Here is a 19275-nt window from a genome sequence, read left to right on the forward strand (position 1 = left end):
CATTTATGACCACATTTCATCGCAGTATCGATGTGTGTGGGCTATATCGATTGATTCAGCGAATAAACGAGGTGATAATTCTCGTTGCTCGGGGGCCGGAGCTTCTTCTTTAGAGAGATATCAAGCGGACAGATGATGCTTCTCTTCGCAGGCTCGACGCTATCTATTGATGTGTCGCGTCGACTCTCAACGTCTCGATCGTTGAGGGCTTGACTTCAGTGTAGGTAAGTTCTTAGAATCGAATTGAACAACACAATGAATCAGCTCGGCTTCTCAGCGTGCTCAAGATTTTCCTTGACTAACTTCGCGCGTGATGGTTTTCGCATCAAATATCAGAATTCGAGACTTTCTCATGAATAATTCAAGGGCACCTCCCGTATCATTCCTGGATTCCTCCCCGCATGTTCCAGATTTTCCGGTAGAAACTCTGAGCTTCCACGATCCCGATGGAGAAGCCAAATCGATGCGGATAGGGAAATCCTCTATCGAAAATCTCGAGATGATCCCCAGCCAGCGGGGACACTCGAGGTTCAGGGCATCTTCGATCCGCTTTCATAACCCTGGGAGCACCATAATGAGACTCACACCGGGGCATGTTTTCAAGAATGATCCGGGGCGGAAATACATGGAGCTAGCAGAAGTCTCCTGTTCCACGGGTACCGATCACATATCGCCCCGCACCCTGATTCGCTGAGTTTTCAGATTCTATGCAGTCGAGAAGCAGGTGGCTTCTGGGCTGGGCTCAGAATGAGCGAGTCCCCTTCGCTTGAAATTAGAATCCGCCCGTCTTGTGCTCGCTCCGAGCTCCCGACTAGAGGTTTCATTCCCCTGGAAGTATGTCGATTCGGTAAACAGTGCGCTCAAGGAACGCTTCGGCTTGAGAATTTCGGACTGAAGCCTTCAGAGCCCTTTCCACGTAACGCTCTTTCGCTTCCTGGAGGAGACCACGACCTTCCCTGCCAGAACCGTGTGCATCGAGCGATCGGAGTGGAGAGCAAATTCACAGAGAGTTTTCCTCGAGGAATCCCGTCGACATGGATGACTTGCAAGCCGGACTCAACAAAATGGTTCTCGACACCAGAAAGAAGGTTCGTGTTGTAGAAGCTAGTCTGCGAACGGCAGCGACTTGCGCGCTTGCTTGCGAGCGAGCGTGCGTGCGTGCTTGCGAACTGAAAGCGGACTAATTGGAATGGTGCTTCGCTGAGAGTATTCGAGACGTCAACCGAGGAGTGTCGAAACGTTTGCCATCGTTTCCCTAAGGGACAGATCCTTGACATTTCGACTCCCCGACTCATGCTCGCGGAAAGGAGAATTCTGAAGGTTATCGACATCGAAAGAGTGGCATGGGAAATATGACAGCCAACATTCGAACTCGCAGTCGACGTCGAGTGTTCTGAGAGCGTCAGGAGCGGGAAGCCGCTGCGTTCGTGATCACGTGCTCTGCCGACTGCGTTCTTGCAGCCCCGACTCGGATTTCAGTTTAGATAGCGTCTACTCGATCTATTATGGGATATTCGAGGAGAAAGAGGCTCTCCTGCTCGGCCTTCATGGATTCTCGGTGAACACACTTCACGAAAAGTGTAGAGCGTGATAATCATTCCGCCCGCGCGACCCTTATCTAACCGGTATGATCGGTTGTTCCTGCATAACACGTCGGGCCATCGCTTGAGGTTCCATCACAGTGCGGAGGAACGCTCAAGACCCCTAGGGAAACCCTATTCGCTGACCTGAAACGATTCCTAATCTTTGACGAAAAGAAACAATAAACGTTCTCGGAATCAGCCCGCGAGTACAAGGAGGAATCACGACTTTCTGAAAAGCCTAGAGAGTCGGGTTCACTTCGAGCTGACAAGTACGCTCCCGATCTTGGCATTCGCAGAAAGTACTCCCATCCGATGCGCGTAAGCGATGACTCGCTTCGGAGCGTCGTGAAAGCTCGAAGCCCCGATAGGTTGATTCCCATGATAGAGAAATCGACGGATAGCTCAATCGGGGACCCATGAATTCGTTGCGGAGATTTCTGACGGCTCTGAAGTAATCTGTCGCCAACGCGTCCTTCCCAGTCAAAATTGAGACTGCAGGTCAAGAGCTTAATGAGGAGAACGCAGCGCAGCGCTACGAGTCCACGCTCACGTTCGCTCCTGGCTCATATGACCGTAATGCATGCCTTGACCACAGCGTGTTCTGACCGGGATGAAGGAATGTGCGGAGGCCTCAGCATGAATGCTCGACGATCTCGTCTGTGAGTGGGTTCACTACAAATAACTTTGTCGGGGGGAAAATCGTTTAGGAGCTATCCGGAGGAGCATCTCCGAGCTCCGCAGCTCGACGACATGCTCAATCCGTGATCTGCGGTGTCCGGAAAAGAAGTCGAGAGCAATGAAGCAGGATTGCAGAAAATCATCCATCGTACCGGAATCCTGAGTCGATTCCGCAACTCGGTGCTCATGACCCTCCATCTTGAGATGGAATCGGAGTCTACCGAGGTTTGCGGGGGACGTGCAGGCCAATCCAATCTCGCCTCCACGAACGTCGCAGCGTCTTATATCTGTCTCGAGGGATTCCCTTGGTGATGCTGATATTGCATGTGGCCATTCGTGGCCGGGTGAATGTCGCGGCGGAAGGCTGAAACTCCAATGCGTGAAGACATTGCGTGCGCTCATTTGCGCGATCTCATGGAGATAGATGCGGAGTCATCGGGACTCTTCGACGGAAAAATTGCGATAGGAGCTCGGCTTGACGAATGAGAAGCAAGAATCAGATTCTGTGCTCGTTTCTCGGAAGGAATTCCGGTGTTTATAGGGTTCCCCCGGAATCCCGAAGTGTATCGCCAATCACGCCAGACCAGACAGGCCTTTTAGGGCGCTTCCTCCTCGGCCCGCTTAGGCCAAACGACGTGAATGAGGACAACAGCCGAGGCACCGCGGGAGCTTGCCCACTCGGGCGGGATTCTACGTGAAGGACGATGCTTCCCGGATTTTCCTCCGCGATGCATTGGAGTAGCGGCATTCTGCAGCACCCTGGATGATTCCTACACGCGCATCCGTACGGGCAAGTCCTGATTCCTCGGATCCTCAGCAATCATTCGAAGATCAACGGCTTGTACACGAAGGATCCAGTCGAGTGACACCCTCCTAGAATTCATGGCAGGATCGCTGTAGTGTCAGATATGAGAGCTCGTAGAAGCACGTGCAAATTCGAAGCGATTCCGAGAGGGAGGGTGAAGCTCTCCTCTATGGCGAGGGTCACCTTCAGAGCAGGCGGTGCGCGCAGGATTCGCAATGACGCAGTACCGAGCACATAATACTCGTCTGATCAGTTCGGTGTCTATTCGCATTTTCTGTCGTTCTCTCTCGGGATCGTGGGACCGGACTCGGAATTCTCGTTCGCGGAAGAGTTCAGCATTAAGAAAGCTCCAATCGATGAAGTCTGAAACTTGAAACTTAGAAACTTTCGCGTTATCGACTAAAATCGTCGCATAATCACGTGACACAGCTGATTGACAGTATCCTCTTTATGAAGTCTCATTAGCGAGCTGGACACATGCTCCGATGACGCTAGCAATACAAACACTTATACCATGCTCAAGGACGAAATATGATTAGGAGCAGGCACAACTAGGCTGTGCAGTCGCGGTCGCACTTCGCTGCTGTTGTGGTATTAAATCCTGTTGTCGTAGAGGGCATGGCGTTTTCCTCGTCAGAGAGGGAACGCGCGGATTCGAGAGTGGATTCAGAGAGCAAACGGAGCCCCGAGTTGAGAAACCGAGAAGTCGCGAGGATGAAAGGTCTCCTCGATGTTCCCACGAGGAGTCGGGTAAATACGAAGCATTAATTTCCATCGGTAGGAATGATCTCGAACCCCGCTTCCGTTTAGCCGGCGGCGGGGGTCGAGATTTGCTGGGTTCGTTTTGAGCCGCATCGACGGGCCTCGGAGCGATGATCGTTTCTCGGCGATAATTTCTGGGGTAGCCGTCCGCAGACGCGATTCCAACCGCGGGATTAGATCTCGAGAAGTCGAGGGTCTCGTCTCTAGCTTGCACCACCTCAAACCTCAAACTCGCCACCCTTGCCCGTTGCGCTTGGCCCGCTTCTCGGAGAGGCGAATCAGTTTACACCTGGAGCCTTTCTGAAAGAGAATATGCCCTAAGACAATGCCGTCCGAGTGAACGAAGAAACATCGCTTTCTCCTGGCGCATGGATGGTGAGCGTCCCGCTCTCCATCGGCTCACTGGATGAGCTAAAACGATCAAATCGACGTTGTCGCGGAACATTGGGCTGACGTATTGACACGTCATGATTCAGCGCAGGGGAAAGTGGTTCGGTTCTCTTCTCTGGAATTGTTACCCTACAATTTTTGACGTCCAATCGTCGACGAAGTCACATATCCCGGCTCGCGTTCCTCCGAATTCGGGACAAAGATTAGATTCCGTGATTTGTTGGGCCGAGCATTCCGACGAAAGGAGAAAATCATTGGGTGTTAGGCGACGACACCGCTCGGTTGAGTTGTTCGAGGGCTCGATACCCATCCGCAGGGAGGGCGAGATCCATGCCAGCCGGAGCGGATTGGCCGTTTAGGACGCCGAGGAGACATTGAGAGCCGCGGAGCTCCACGTTTTCCCCTCAAGGAAGGAGTAGGTGCATGGGAATAGTAGCGGATCATGTCAGCTCCTCCCAAGGGTGGAATTCTAAATTGTAGACAACGACGTCATCGAAAAATTCGAGGATTCCGGAGGAAGATCGGACCCTTGTCCTCAAAATTAAATATGCACTGGTTCAAGAAGGCCAGGGAAAAGGTTCATACTATAGTCTCTGCTGAGCTTCCTCAATTCGCTTTAGAGTTCCCCGCATCTGCTTAGAATGGCGTATATCAAGTCGAGTCGAGACTGGGATTCGAAAATTGCTAGCGGAGCTCGCACGGTCCAGCCTCTGCTTGCTCGGTGGGTTTGATTTGTTCAGAGAGTGAGTCTCGACTCTGATCTCGATCTTTGCGCGTGCTGTGACGTTAGGCGGAGAAGGAAGGTCCGGCAGTTTCCGTAGCCGACTAGAATGGCGTGTCTGATCCATTGACGACTGGTTCCGTGCTCATGATGGGGAAAGGTCCAGCTCGCTCTCACCGCCGCCGCCACCGTCATCGTCGTCGTCGTTCAAGTTTCGTTCAGCATCGAACGATTGTGGCCGTGGTCCGAGCTGCTCTGAACGAGAGAGCCGTCTGTTTATTGTTCTTGCATCTGGAGCCACGGCTGCCTGCCAAACGTATCCAAAACGTTCGCTGTCTATTCGCCGTTTGATTTTCTGGTGTTGGCGGAACTTGTCCCGGAAGTTTCTTCACGCAAAGCTTCTGGGTGGCGCGCGGGATTTCTTAGAGGGCTCCCGACTGAGTGCTACCGTGTCAGTGAGCGGCTCAAATCAGCGCGCGCTTCGAGCTCGTTTCTCTCATTTCGCTCACGCTCCGGCTAAAGACGCAAGAAGCCTCGAGTTGCTCTCGCAGAATCCCGCGGCATCTCTGCTCAGAGCTCATTTCGAACTCGACTTCGATTGTTAGAATTAGCTCAGCCGCCGCCGAGCGGAGAAATTTCAACGGACTCACCAATCCTCGCTAACGTTCGACACCGCGCGATGCCGTCTCGAATTCCTCAGGTGTGTAGATTAGTCCATTATTAACCCTTTGCTCGCTAACACTTTCAGCTCGGAGTCGGTCTCGGCTGGGCAGAAAACACCGCCGCCGACGTCCAACACCAAATACAAGCTCGGCTCCTCAGGAGACAGTCAACGATGTCAACGGTATGAGATCTCCACGTGCTTACTCTTCCTCCGACCCTGGGATGCTGGAGTCAATACGAATCTATGTATTCGGACGCAAAACTCTATAGTAGTATCCGATCGTCGATTTTCGCTCCCATCCGAAAAGTTTCTCTTGAAACATGAAATGACTCTGGTAACGTCAGGATCTTTCGTAGCCTTCCCGGTCGCTTACTCCGTGGAGCTCCCGGAGTCTGAGCGGACTTGAAGAACATCAATGTGTAGATTTGCTATGGAACGACTTCCCCCTTTCTGATAGCTCTTTCTTTTTTGAGAGACCGCAGCTACAAACTTGCGTTGGCGACGTGTGCTCGCTTGAAGGATGCCGGTATGGCTTCTCCGAGTATCGGCTTGACGTTGTCGAAGCCATGAACGTCATACAATCGGACCTTTCGTCCGTCATCGTTTTGATCGCAGACGCTATTATTGACGCAATCTCGAGCTGCCTAGTTCCGGGGAAACGTAACATCATGAAATATTTTGAGAGTTTGCGGCTCCCCGAGATTAGGAATCAATTCTGAAAGGAACCCCCGCGGGTACTCTGTCTGGGTGTCTTGGCAGATTTTAGGACTAATCACCGCGCGTCAATTTAGCGGTAGACATCAGGACTCCATGTTCGAAAGTGACTCCGGAACTCTTATCCCTTCGAAAGTCGAAAATCGAACCATCGAGGTCTGCGAATCGTCGAGAGGGAAAACAGAGAGCTCATTACGCTACACATCGGATGCTTCTCATCCATAATTATATCGGTCCCGCAAGAATGAAGGACGAGACCATCGATTCATCGATTTGATCCGAGGTCATCTCGAATTTCGACGTCCCCTCAAGTGCAACGTAAGACGTTCCTGAGCGAAGGGCTAATCACTCGTAATTCCGGTAGTTTCTGTCCTATAGGCATGCCTCGACGCTTGACCCGTCGATTTACAGCTGTCGTAAAATCCGTTGAACTTATCAGCGATCAAGCTCAATGAGCGTCATCTGCTTGTAACCCTTGTAATTTAAGTACCCGAAGACACGACACCAAAAACATCGAATTCTCACTCAAAATATGTGCATTGGAGCGATCCCGCCGTGGGGATCTTCAGCCGTCTTCGAGATGGCACCACAATTTTCCCTCGTCCAATCCTCCTCTCTGTGCGCTGACAGTCTTGTTGACGAGGTTTCATTTTACGATCGGTTCCTTTTTTCTCGAATTATTCGAGTCCCCACTCCCCCTCTCCCGATAACGGACGGCAACTCAAGCGGAGTTTTCTAAAAATATCCTCCTCGTAGTCTCGAGCCAAGCGGATACATCTGATATCTCGTCTGGCGGTCGCATGATTCTTAAAGGCCATTTTCTAGGTGGTTCCGACTCACTGCTGCGGCGCTCGGTCTCTGTTTGGTCAGCCGAAAACTTCCCGCTCACACTGAGCGTTTTTTTAAACACACGCGCGAGTACAACACTCAACGCTCCAAACGAATGTCTTCATCTTAGTCATTGTCGTCCTTTACTGTTCATGCTCATTATAAGAAACTACTTGACAATAGGATTTCTGGTGGTACCTCGCTGTCGGCGGAGCTCTTTGCGGCGACGCTCCAGAGTATCTTCCGCCTAAGGAATGCTTCCCGTCTTCGCGTATCGGAAGCACACGGAAATCTTCAAGAGGGACTCCTCTATCTTGAATCTACTTCAAAAGGACTGTCGCGCATTACCTACGCGTCGTCACAGTCTGTCATGGTGGAACGCTTCATCGAGTTGCATCTATGTATAACGCGAGAACCGATCTATCAAAATAACCCGGTGGTTTATTCAGGGATACTGAAGAGAACGCACTGCCGCTCAAACGGACAGATCGAAGACGGACTCTCCCTTACCCCATTCATGGGGCAATGCCAACTTGTCTGTACATAAATAGCGGCTCAGAGGTCATTCCGAAAAGAAGAATAGAAATGTCCCACCGTTCTATTTCCGGTCAATGACAGCTCTCCTTCGCCCCGGTCTCTCGAGTCATCAATGTTCTCCAGCGTGAGATGGACTTCGAGAGCCGGTTTCATATGCGCGCCAAACGAACTCTTGCCGTAGTCATGATGTGATGTCATATTCTCACAGAGGAAGCCATCGCACCCTCTCTCGTCACTGCTTTATGTGTTGTGGCACAGCGAGGCTTGCGTGCAGTAAGCGTAGTGCGTGCGTTCGTGCGTCGAGCCCGAGCTTCCTAAATCTCTCAAATCGGAGCCGCGCAACAGATTGGTCTCTCTTGCAGTAGAAAGCCGAAGAATGACTATCTGCAATGGCAACTTGTTGACCCCCGAATACGCTAAGGTATGAAGACCACATTTCATGCTCAATCATGACAACATCGTCCAGCTCATTTCTCACCGCCTCCTGAATACAGTATCGAGAGCTACTTCCACTGACCGCGTATAATTTACTCGCGATTTTTCGGCGTAATATACTTATTCCGTCGCGATTCCGTCTTCACGTCCCATTTTCGCGCGCAAAACATGCTCGCTACTCTGTATCGCTCTGTTTGAGTTTCGGCTCCAGCTAACGAACGAATCTCCGACGCGCGATTAAAATCAAATTGTGCGCGAGCCGATCGAGAAGACAGCGGTCTCCGGTCACCGTGTCATTGGGAATATTTTTAGCTTCTGACCTCTGATGAGAGATGAGAGTTTCTCTCGATTCGATCGGTCCCGTGAGACTAGCCTAGACAGTGCAAATCGTTCTGGCCTCCGAACGGCGAGCTCCAGCCCCTGGGAGAATGACTTCTTCGCCGGAAATCATTCCAACTTCTGAGATTTGAACTAGATAAGCCACGGTCGGGCTGATATCGTCCTCTCGCGACTTCGGAGGATAGGTATCCGCGGAGCTCGATACTCGATAGAATTCTCTGCAGAAAAACCGTTTCTTGAAGGAATAATCGTCAGCAGCGGCTCCCGGACCAGGCTGCTCCTATTGCGGCTCGATGCCTTATTCGAACGCCTTATCAAGGAGTTTGCAGAGCAGCGATGCACAATCTCCAATTGGGTCGCAGTGAAATCCGAGACGATAGACCTGATTCCAGCCTGCATCTATAAATGTAGCCCCCTCGCTTCGGAGAAAGATGGACGAGTTTCTCTTCAGTTGAAATAGCGACTAAGCAGAGCAGGATAATGGGACAAAATATATTGCAAACTTCTATCTTGTATCGAGGGAACGTAGCTCCATTCGAAGCAGACTCCCATCTGCCCGCATGTTGTAGGAAACGAGATTGAAAACCGTGCTCTTCATCGTGGCTCTCCAATCAGATAGATTCCGATTTCTCTTCGGAGCCTTATTCTGACACTGAACTTCCGATCCAAGATCGAGTCGATGTACATCTCGACATCAATTCGACGCATGCCCGTCTCCGAGACTCCGGGGACTTGGCAGCGATCCCCGGAGCTGAGCCCTCTATTACACGCAACGTGCATGCTGAACTCGGAGGACTGCGGAGGGTTATCGACCGATAAGGATCTCCATTCGCGGCGAAGATGAATTTGGTTCTTATATGTTGGGCACATTCCTTGACGCAATCTATCAGAATGAGAAACACTGACGAAACAAAGCGGTCTCTCAGGCCGTCCTGCGAGGACCTGACAGAATCATTGAGCCGCTTGGATTCCCTATCTATGTATGGTATGCAGCATTCCTGCTGAAGATCCCGATTCTTCGCGCCATTTCTCCCCGGGGGAGCTTTGATGTGCTGCCTCGACGTTTGAACGGATGAGCCCTCGAATCCAGAGCAGAAGCCCTGATTCGTATAAATCATGACATCACATCGTCAAACGTTTCGATTCTGGCCAACGGTGTGGGCTCGACGTCTGAGCGACGGGTTGCAAAATATTCTTCATTTCTGAAATGGAGCCCAAACGATACAAGAGCAATCAAATGTAATGTGCATTATTCTCAGAATGACTGGCGCTGTTGCCATCCATACAATTCCGCGATTTCCGCAAACAACTGACGAAAGTGGATATTTTCTGTCAGTTGCAACAAGGGACTCATAAGATTATTATTGTTCGATATCGCATGGATGGGAGGGGAGCTGCCGATAGTTAGTACACGAATGCGTATCCGCGATTGCCAAAGCCCAGGTTATCGAGATGACAGGATCATCATGAGCGGAAGACCTCTTGACCTTTGTCAATCGGACTCTACAATTCGGCGCTCTTCGCTAGGGGCTGTACTCACTCGATTTGCCGTAATTATCCGTGGCCGTGATTTTTTGCGGACTGGTTTCCCGATAATTGGGACTATCGATTCGATCTGCGCACAACGATCAAATGCGGCAGGGAGTATTTCTGGTGCTATATGCTCATATGTACGCTCCGTCATGAGGTCATGAGCTCTTCGAGAGATCCCTGGCGCTGGGCAAAGGATTCAGGCATCGGCGAGGGAGGATGGGGGCTCTCTGAATCAGGAGTTGCTACAATCGTGAGCCCGTATCAATCACGGTCATCATCACTCTCTTGGTGGGACTGGATAGAGAGGGCAACCGATCGGTACGGAGGGCTAAATGAGCAGTGTTTCCGAACGCCGATCATAGCTCATCACGGAACGATGTTGTCTGCTCTCTGGACTGTAAATCAATTTGGACCGGACCCCCTTTCCCGACCTTGGCTGTGTTCGGTCGCTGCCGGTGGTTGCCACTCAATTGTGTATATATACAGAGAGAAGGGTTGGACACGAACTACTTCTTTGTCGGGGACAGCGTAAGCGGAACAGCTCAGAGACTTTGATCTTCGTTACACCTTGTCACCGAAAAGTCCTGCGCTGTTCCGACGACCGGTCTCGTGATCTCAGCATGAAAATTCTCTATAAGGTCGCTTCGGTCGTGGCCGGGAAATTCTGTGGTGCTCCTGTGGATCCTGTTAAGCGATTCGATGACATACTCAGGGTAGACGTGAAGAATTATGGAACGTAGTTTCGTGGTTGATGAATATCGCGCTCGAGTGCTTCTGGATTACACACCAAGTGTAGAGTCCCCAGTAATCGACTGAGGAGTTCTCAAAAAGACTGTTTCCCCCCAGGTGGAAGCCACCACTCGCGACTTGGAAATATCCAATGATGCCTTGGAGAAGGTCATGGGGGTACTCCTTGTCGAACTCAACAAAGGCCTCAAGAAAGAGACGAATCCAACGGCGGACATCAAGCAATATATAACATACGTGCGAGACGTACCCGACGGAAGCGGTAAGTTTACTTCTGCATTCGGAAGCTCCGAGGTGTTTTCGGGTATTGGAGAATATTCAGCGTCTGATCGGTTAGAGCCTGCTCTTCCGACAAGAGAGATTTTCTGGCTCCATTACCGCCTTGTTTGCTAAGCAGCGAAGCAGCGGGGCGTTCCGTCTCCCTCACCGCACAGCGGAACGCTCCATTTGCTAGTCATCGCCGAATAGAGTCCTTCCCGCGATCTGACAGTCTTCGAATCCGATTGTTTCGATGACTTCTTGAGTGAATCGCCAGAAACATGGAAAGCCCTTTATTAGGTTTCGGGGAACTTGTGGAGAGATTCGATTCTTTTAGTCTGAGCGATCGGGTTGATCGTTCAAGACGGAATATATCGCCCGATGACAGCACCAGCCATCATTCCGAAAATTATCCTCCTTCTGGAGCAAGAAACGCCAAGAAACACTTGGAATGTGGCCCAGTTTCCGGGCATCGGCCGAATGGATAATTTGAACTGTGTACCAATAATTCCATCCAAGGTCACTGGTACAGTGAGGACTCAATCGCGCGGGGCGAAACTCTCGGGAAATCCTATCTTCCGACTGAGTTCATTTTTCATCCACAGAACGGGGTAAGTTTCTGGCTCTCGATCTCGGAGGAACCAACTTCAGAGTCCTCCTCATCGAAATCGACGGAGACAAAGTCAAGATGGACACGGCCATCTACGCTGTCCCGCAAGAAATCATGCTCGGCACTGGAACGATGCTGTTCGATCACATTGCCGAGTGTCTCGCTACGTTCACGATGGGTGAGTAAGAACAGATCATCGGATCGCCTTAATGATCCCGAGACATAATGAGCTCGACGACTGAAATTCTGTGGTTCTTCGCTTCGATATCAATCGGATTTCCGTTGATTCCGAGACGTTTGATTTCCAGAACGAGGGATCTACGGTCAACGTCTCCCGTTAGGCTTCACTTTCTCGTTCCCTTGCCGTCAAGAAGGTTTGACGAGAGCTCGTCTAGTGCAGTGGACGAAAGGATTCAAGTGCAAAGGGGTCGAAGGCGAGGACGTTGTGTCCCTCCTCAGGGCAGCTATTGCCCGACGTGGTGATGTCCAGATCGATGTGATGGCCGTCGTGAACGATACGACCGGCACGTTGATGTCGTGCGCTCACAGAAACAAGGAGTGCAGACTCGGTGTAATTGTCGGAACCGGAACCAACGCCTGCTACATGGAAAAGATCGCCAACTGCGAGCTCTGGGACGGTGACGACCAGGAACCACGTCAGGTAATCATCAACACCGAATGGGGAGCGTTCGGAGACAACGGTTGCATCGACTTCATCAGGACGCAGTACGATCAGGAAGTCGATCAGGAGTCCCTCAATCCGTCGATGCAGAAATTCGAGAAGATGATCAGTGGAATGTACATGGGAGAGCTCGCTAGGAAAGTCATAGTTCGTTTAGCCGGCGAGAATCTCTTGTTCAACGGGAGACTTTCTCAGAAGATGAAGACGCCGTATCTCTTCAAGACGAAATATATCTCAGAAATCGAAAGCGACCCCAAGGGCTGCTTCGAGGAGACTAGGAAAGTTCTCGCCAAGCTCGACCAAGTTGGCAGTGACGACGACTGTCAGTGCCTCAAATTGGTGGTTTCAAGAGTGTCGTCGAGAGCCGCACATTTGGTATCGGCGGCAATCGCCACCGTTCTGAACAAAATGAAACGTCCACACACCACCGTCGGCGTCGACGGTTCTGTTTATCGTTACCACCCGAAATTCCATCAGTTGATGGTGGCCAAAATTGCCGAACTCACCAATCCTGATTATAAATTCGACTTGATGCTTTCGGAAGACGGCAGCGGCCGAGGCGCCGCCCTGATTGCCGCTGTCGCCGTGAGGAACATCGAAAGGGGTGGAAAGTCGCCTTGTATGGGTATATAAATTCTGTTCGATCACAACTGATTGATTGACTGATCGATTGGTCGGTTGTTTGATCGAGACATCCGGAGGGAACATTCGGATTGAGGGAAGCCACTAGATATACAATGTGTACCGAAAGCTAGAACACCGAAAATTCCGTATGTTCAACACAATCTCAGAATACGAGGCGCAATCTCACCACCAACATTGCTTTGTCTTTCAAGGCCAATTATTGTTTTAAAGGCCCTGCGTGGTGCTTTTGGAGTCTTCGATGTAAAGAGAGAGTAGGCAGACAGCTGATTACGGATCGAGTTGTTGCGAAACAGCGTGGGCTGTCGAGAGAAATCGAACAGTTCACTTTCCTGCTCCTCTCCGGGGAAAATCGACCTTTTCTTCCGATATGAGACCGGCAAATGGGACGTTGATTGGGCCGGTATCGGACGACCGGTGAAAACCGACTTCAGACTTCGGAACCCAATCCTTACTTAGTCTCGCCCCCTCGGATTAGTGGCGATATCCGTCGATACAGTGTAATGAGATGAAGACAAATACAGTGACTCGAGTCGAGATCACGTAGGCAATTTTTGAAGGGCTTCTACGAAAATTGTTCGCCGTAGCTGGCTACTTTGTTCCTATTTAAAGATAGAAAAACATGACAGACAGAGGATCGCTATGTTTGTTAATGTTGATTCATCAACGAAATCAGCAGTGACATCAACAAATTCAATCCGCGACGAATCGATCATTTAGCACGTCGAAGGATTGTATCCATAGAGCTAAGGTCAAGACGTGACGATACTTAGACGCATCGGAGAATGACATCTCCACATATACAGAGAGACGAAATCGATTATCTCTTCAAAGACACGAGGAGTTGATATCTTAGAAAGCTCGAGTTCGTTGCGAGCGACGACAGAGACAACAAAATCCAGGGAGGCCACTGGGAGTCTTCCATCTATGAACGAACTAGAAACCTGTATGATCACAGCCCGAAAACATATACATAAGTTAGGAGTCGCAGGGGGAGATGACGAATGCGAATCTGAACCAAGGTTCGAAAGAGCCACGCTGTCGGCCTTTCTATCGCTTGCGGAAGTGTCTCCGTTCGCGAGTCCGTGTTTCGTCTCTAGTCCTCCGTTCAACTGTTCAAGCTCAGTCTTAGCGAAGTTCGGAGACGAAAACGATCACGATCATATAAATTAGGACCCGAATTAGATTGGAAACTTATACTATGTATTTATTGAATTTTCGCGTTCGAGATGTAACTCTGACGATACGGTCGGAATGGCCGTCTCAGCGTACAGTAGACGAGAATAAATTTAGTTTCAATTAAATCGGTCTCTTCAGTCATTGTGCTTAGCATTAGGATCGTCCATGCCCGACATCGAAGCACATTTCGATTCTTTGAGTCTCTTTCGCTCGGGTCACACACTTCACGAATTTCCTGTAGCTCCGATCTTGGAGAGGCATCGAGGCAATCACGTGCGACTTGCTCAGGGGAGATAAGAGGGGCTTCATCTCGTCAAGATTCATGAAGAGCACCGCCATTATCAAGTGGACGTTCTTGGAAGCCTCCTCGATTTTAGTCACCACATCCAAAACCCTCGGAATCGCTGGTATTTCTGTCTCCTGGAACATACCACTCAGTTCCAATAGCATTTCAAGCACGACTTTCTCGTTCACTGTATTTATATCGATCAGTTCCTCCATCGTCTCTCGGGATATCCGATCACCGTCGGAGCTTGAGAAGTTTTCGAGCCACAGCTCCAGGTCACCGGACGCGTTGAGGGATTTCTGCACCTCGTTGAGCAACAACCGTGGATGGGTGTCTTTGCTGATGGTCGCGCCGCTCGCCACGGCGGTCTTTGCAAGCGCGTTGAAACCTTCCGAGATCGTCTCGAGCTGCTTGATGTCATCGTAGAGGAAAGTATGGAAGTTTCTGTCGTTTACACAAAGACAAAGTTTGAGCATAAAAAGCCAGAGCACTATCGGGAGCATTGTCGCGTTCACCTAGCCTTCCGGAGCTGACGACGATCTAGACCACAATCAATCTCAGCTCGGTCCTCGCAGACCCTTGTCGTGAACTCAATTTCCAGGAGAATTTACATAGATATTGGCCCAACCTGATTTGCGTCGTGTCGCGGACGGAGCTTAAGCTTGTCTCCCGCGACCTACGTAGGATTCTCAAAGTTGCTGACGAGCAGCAACAAATATCCCGAAACGGTATTTGCCTGTCAGCCGAGGGTAATAGGCCATAAAGGCAGAAATCCTTGACTAGGTCCCGGTTTTCATCTCCCCGACATGAAGACCCGGACCTTTACGAAAAAATATCTATCCTTAAGCGGCCCATGAAAATCGGCGGACTATACCTTATCTCAACAGACTCATCTATCAATTCAAGCCTGCGACGTGTCGTCAAATTATTCGACAGCAAATCCGCATCAAATAAGTACTCGCGGTCGGGGACTGCGATCTGCCGTATTCAAGGAGACCTTCTCAGTCACTCTGGGGAATCCGAGGGTAATCCGGGCAATCAGGATCCCGTGAGGGATTCTGTCTAGAGTTGTCCGCCGGACTGTCGTCAGGCCCACGTATGATATTCCCCTGCTCCGGAAGCGCGGACCCGGGGAGGAACATCCAGTTCTGAAGTCGCTCCTGCGAGGAACGGCCAGGGAGAGATTCTCGGAGTCCCGTCACTGGAGAGTCTCTCGCGATACTACCCCGAAGGAGGAAAGGAATACTACTTCTCGATCAACATTTTTGTCCTGGGACGCTCCCATCTTTTCGTGATAGAGCAGCTCCAGAGACGCATTCCATCTTGACGCTCCGTCAAAAAACGAGTCCTTCGAAACTTCCGAAGGCAGCACTGTTGCGAACTCGCGAGGGGTTTGGATCACCGCTGTTCGAACAGCAGTACCCAGACGTCACCCTCATCAAAGAAGGATTGGCTCTCCCTGCCTACGAGGTCTCCCTTTCAGCCCCTCGTGACTCCTTCAAATGCTGATATACATAAAATCGAGGCCATTTGAAGGCAATACGAATGAGCTGATTTTCACTTTCCCCGCACATTTCAGTCATCGGATCTTTTTCGTCTAGTCCGCCTGGCAGAAGACGGAACGGTTGGAACTCCTCGATGAGCGCTGATGCGTTTCTCACATCGATAATTCGTCCCTTCTGCCCACTAACTGCGATCGATTCTTCAGTGTGGTGATCGAAGGTTGTGACGCATCTCGCTGCTCCCAGAGGCGCGACTCGACTTCCGTCAGGGTCAGCTATGGCTCCGGCTCGAGGGGCTTCCGGCCGGACAGCCACGGCTTCCCCATGTGCTCACTACCGGAACCTTCGTGGAGACGCGTCGAGAGATCACTCCAATGATCACTCCGAAGGAAATGGAATGAATTTCGCGAGCGACGCGACAATGAGATCAAGGCTGACCCGTTACCACTGTCTCACCCTTGATAGCCACAGAAATTGTAATGTTTCGATGAGAAAGCCGATATTCTCGAAAGTTGCGGACTTCTGGTGATTCTCTGCCCTCGGTGGGACTCAGAGCGAATCGATCAATATGGCCATCGCACCGTCCACATATACCGGGTCAATAGAAACTTGAGGGATAGGATAACGATGCGCCTGACCCGCGGGGCGGCAGCGAAAAGAATCGAAGATTATGAAAATGAAATACTCCATGCAGACACGGTATTCCGAGCAGAATACGAGGCAAATGCATGTCCTAGGATATCGTATAGAGAGTTCAATCTCATATGCCTCATCGGCCAAGGTGGTTTCGGGAGAGTGTATAGAGGTATTCGAATGGAAAACGGGATTGAGAAAGCCTACGCGGTGAAGATACAGGTCAAAGACTATCTCCGCGAAGGGAATCGTCTGCAGAGAGCGATCAATGAGAAGAAAATTCATTACGCGCTAAGAAGGAGTCGCTTCATTGTGAAACTTTTTTGGACATGTCGAGCTCTGAGTAAGATATACATGATCACGGAATACGCCCAGCACGGCGACCTTGGTCAAATCTGTCGGACCGGGCCCCTCAAAGAAACAACGGCAAAGGAAGTCCTCGGCCAAGTCGTCATGGGCATCGAATACATTCACGCATGCAACGTCATCCACCGTGACCTGAAATTGGCAAATATCCTTATCTTCGGAAGGGGGCACGCGAAGATAACCGACTTCGGGCTTGCTATTAGGGGAAGCGATGATATGTTACGACGGGCGGGAACTCCAGGTTTCATAGCACCGGAGTTGCTTAAAGAGGAATATTCCTTGGTGACGGAGGCAGCGGACTGGTGGTCTCTCGGAGTGGTGATGTTCATGATCTTGCTGGGCTCACATCCCTTCTACGAGGGTGAGCTGAACGACGACAGGGGAATAAATGAAGCGGTCAGGAGAAATCAACTCCGAGATATGGGAATGGTCACCCCAGCAGCGAGAGCCATGATTATTCAGTTCCTCGAAGAAAATCCTGAGAGGCGACTTGGCGTCACGAGAGCTCGTGTCTCAGACGTCCAGAAGCACCCCTGGTTCAGTCCAGACGTGGACTTCAGTCGATTCCTCAGCGACGATTTCGAAATCCCTCAAGACTTCGAGAAAGACCCGCCGGTGCATCCGGTGACACCTAGTGCTCATGAGTTTTCAGGCGAAGATGATGGTGCCGAGGCGGAGTTCAATGATTTCTGAATTCGTTGTGGATATGGGCTGATGGCAGATACAGAGAGCCAAAATTCTTCCTTGAACTCGACCTGTCACTTCATATCCAGCTGAGATCTCTCGAGAACTGAGAGCGATCCCGGCTCCGTCAGGTGCGACTAGAGAACTCTAGGGAGTACTTGCCTCGGAACATTTCCCCTGAAATCGAGAAGGGCAGTAACGTGGCTCGCGGCTCCGACAGGTATGCTTAGACGAATTCGAGCTCGTGCCGCAGTATGGAAAACGAAAGGAAGAGCAAGGAGACTCCTCCGGACATTTCCATTCATCCCGCTCCTCCAGCCAGGGCGAACTCTCCGGACCTGTTAGACGAACAACCTGATCCACTCCTCGGGCAGAAAAAGCCCCTGACAGTCCTTCTGGTAACTCCGATCAGCCTCCAGGTGCACCTTGAGACTTCCGCATCGGGGCGTCGACCCGACGGCTTCTCCCGAGAGGTCTCCTGAGAATGAGTCCTGAGCAGGACAATCTGGTTGAAGCTCCCAGCTGGCGCTACGTCAGTACCAAGACTCGAGGTGAAGAGCGAGGCTCAGAATCCCATTCCAATTCTCCAACATTCCAACATCGTCCACCCAACCTGGCGCCCTTGTCACCCGAGAATCCATGTATTATCGAAGTTATTCCACAGAAACAGCGCCGCTTGACGGGAATTTACTCCAGGAATAACGGCGGGTCGAGTGACCATGTTTGCCCTCTCCTGGCTGGGCCATTGAAATTGCCATTTCAAAGTTTCGCGCACTCGACGTCTCGATGATTCAGCTCGTTAAGCTCCAATTATTATTGGACGATCGCGCGTTTTTCGGATAATCGGGAAGTCACAGGGTCCGCAGACTTCCCGAATTATCATTGGTGATTCTCATATCCGAAAGGAAACCTTATGGCCTCTAATGTCAGATGCGCCGTTGGCCGAGTCCCCATAATGACTTTCGAGCACTCATCCCTCGAGGATCCGCGGCTCTAGAAAGTTCTGAAAACGAGTTCCGATCTTGAGAACATGGGGCGGATGGCAGAGCATCGAATTCGACAGTCATCGCGACACCGTCCTCGTTTTCGGATGATCTTTGAGCATCGAAGCGCTCGCTCAGTCTCTCATTGCCTCAGGTTGCGTGTAGGAAGACTACCGACGGGTGGGAACAACTCCGCTCAGAGCCTGGAGATACCCGCTGCAATCGACATTCGTGTACTTGAAGAATTCATTCAGATAATCGGATGCGGACCGAAGTCCGTCCTCGATCTATTTCAAATGCAAGAGCTTGCGAGACTATATTTTCGATGTCCCATTCCCGACTCGCTATACCCTTCAGGTCGTACCTGATAGCTGGGTCCGATCCGCGCGGGATTCCCTCCGACACAACGCTAGAGGGTCTACTTAGTGGGGGCACGCTGGATGACCGAAGTTCCCGCGGTGTTCTCCTCCTGTCGATGATTCTCGTGGCGTCCGGAAGCGTATGGAATCGACGGCATCACGGGATTATGAGCCCCTACCTCAACCCTAATTGGGACCGCCGGCGCCGCGAATCTTGGACGACGGCTAATCCTAGACTATACCTGTATTCGCGCGAGCCGACATGCGGAGTGGATAAAGACTCAGATTTGTGAATTCCGGCGGGAGGTAATCTCATCTGGAACAGATGCTCGTTTGCCTTTGGAGATAGTTCCTC

The 19275-nt window shown here is 51.0% G+C and overlaps 2 protein-coding genes across 2 annotated transcripts; both read left to right on the forward strand.

Moving 5' to 3' along the window:
* Window positions 1–7949: 7949 nt before the first annotated feature.
* Window positions 7950–14227, forward strand: Hex-A (Hexokinase A). Its single transcript, XM_003747851.2, has 4 exons — window positions 7950–8103; window positions 10836–10998; window positions 11600–11782; window positions 11913–14227. Exons 1-4 carry the CDS (start codon window positions 8059–8061, stop codon window positions 12917–12919), a joined length of 1398 nt encoding a protein of 465 aa, XP_003747899.1. The 5' UTR covers window positions 7950–8058; the 3' UTR covers window positions 12920–14227.
* A 2295-nt stretch (window positions 14228–16522) lies between these two features.
* On the forward strand, window positions 16523–17587 carry LOC100898376 (cAMP-dependent protein kinase catalytic subunit gamma-like). The gene has a single exon (XM_003747871.1). The coding sequence runs from the start codon at window positions 16523–16525 to the stop codon at window positions 17585–17587; it is 1065 nt and encodes a 354-aa protein (XP_003747919.1).
* Window positions 17588–19275: the final 1688 nt, after the last annotated feature.

The sequence above is a fragment of the Galendromus occidentalis genome, unplaced genomic scaffold (genome assembly GCF_000255335.2).
Source record: "Galendromus occidentalis unplaced genomic scaffold, Mocc_1.1 scf7180000077525, whole genome shotgun sequence".
Classification (NCBI taxonomy): Eukaryota; Metazoa; Arthropoda; class Arachnida; order Mesostigmata; family Phytoseiidae; genus Galendromus; species Galendromus occidentalis.

Excerpts from the sequence above, each read along its gene's own strand:
- Hex-A (XM_003747851.2), top strand. The coding sequence starts at position 8,059 with ATGACTATCTGCAATGGCAACTTGTTGACCCCCGAATACGCTAAG. Across the intron at positions 10,999-11,599 it reads AGACGTACCCGACGGAAGCG|AACGGGGTAAGTTTCTGGCT; the intron begins GTAAGTTTACTT and ends TTTCATCCACAG. Across the intron at positions 11,783-11,912 it reads TCTCGCTACGTTCACGATGG|AACGAGGGATCTACGGTCAA; the intron begins GTGAGTAAGAAC and ends TTTGATTTCCAG.
- LOC100898376 (XM_003747871.1), top strand. The coding sequence starts at position 16,523 with ATGCGCCTGACCCGCGGGGCGGCAGCGAAAAGAATCGAAGATTATGAA.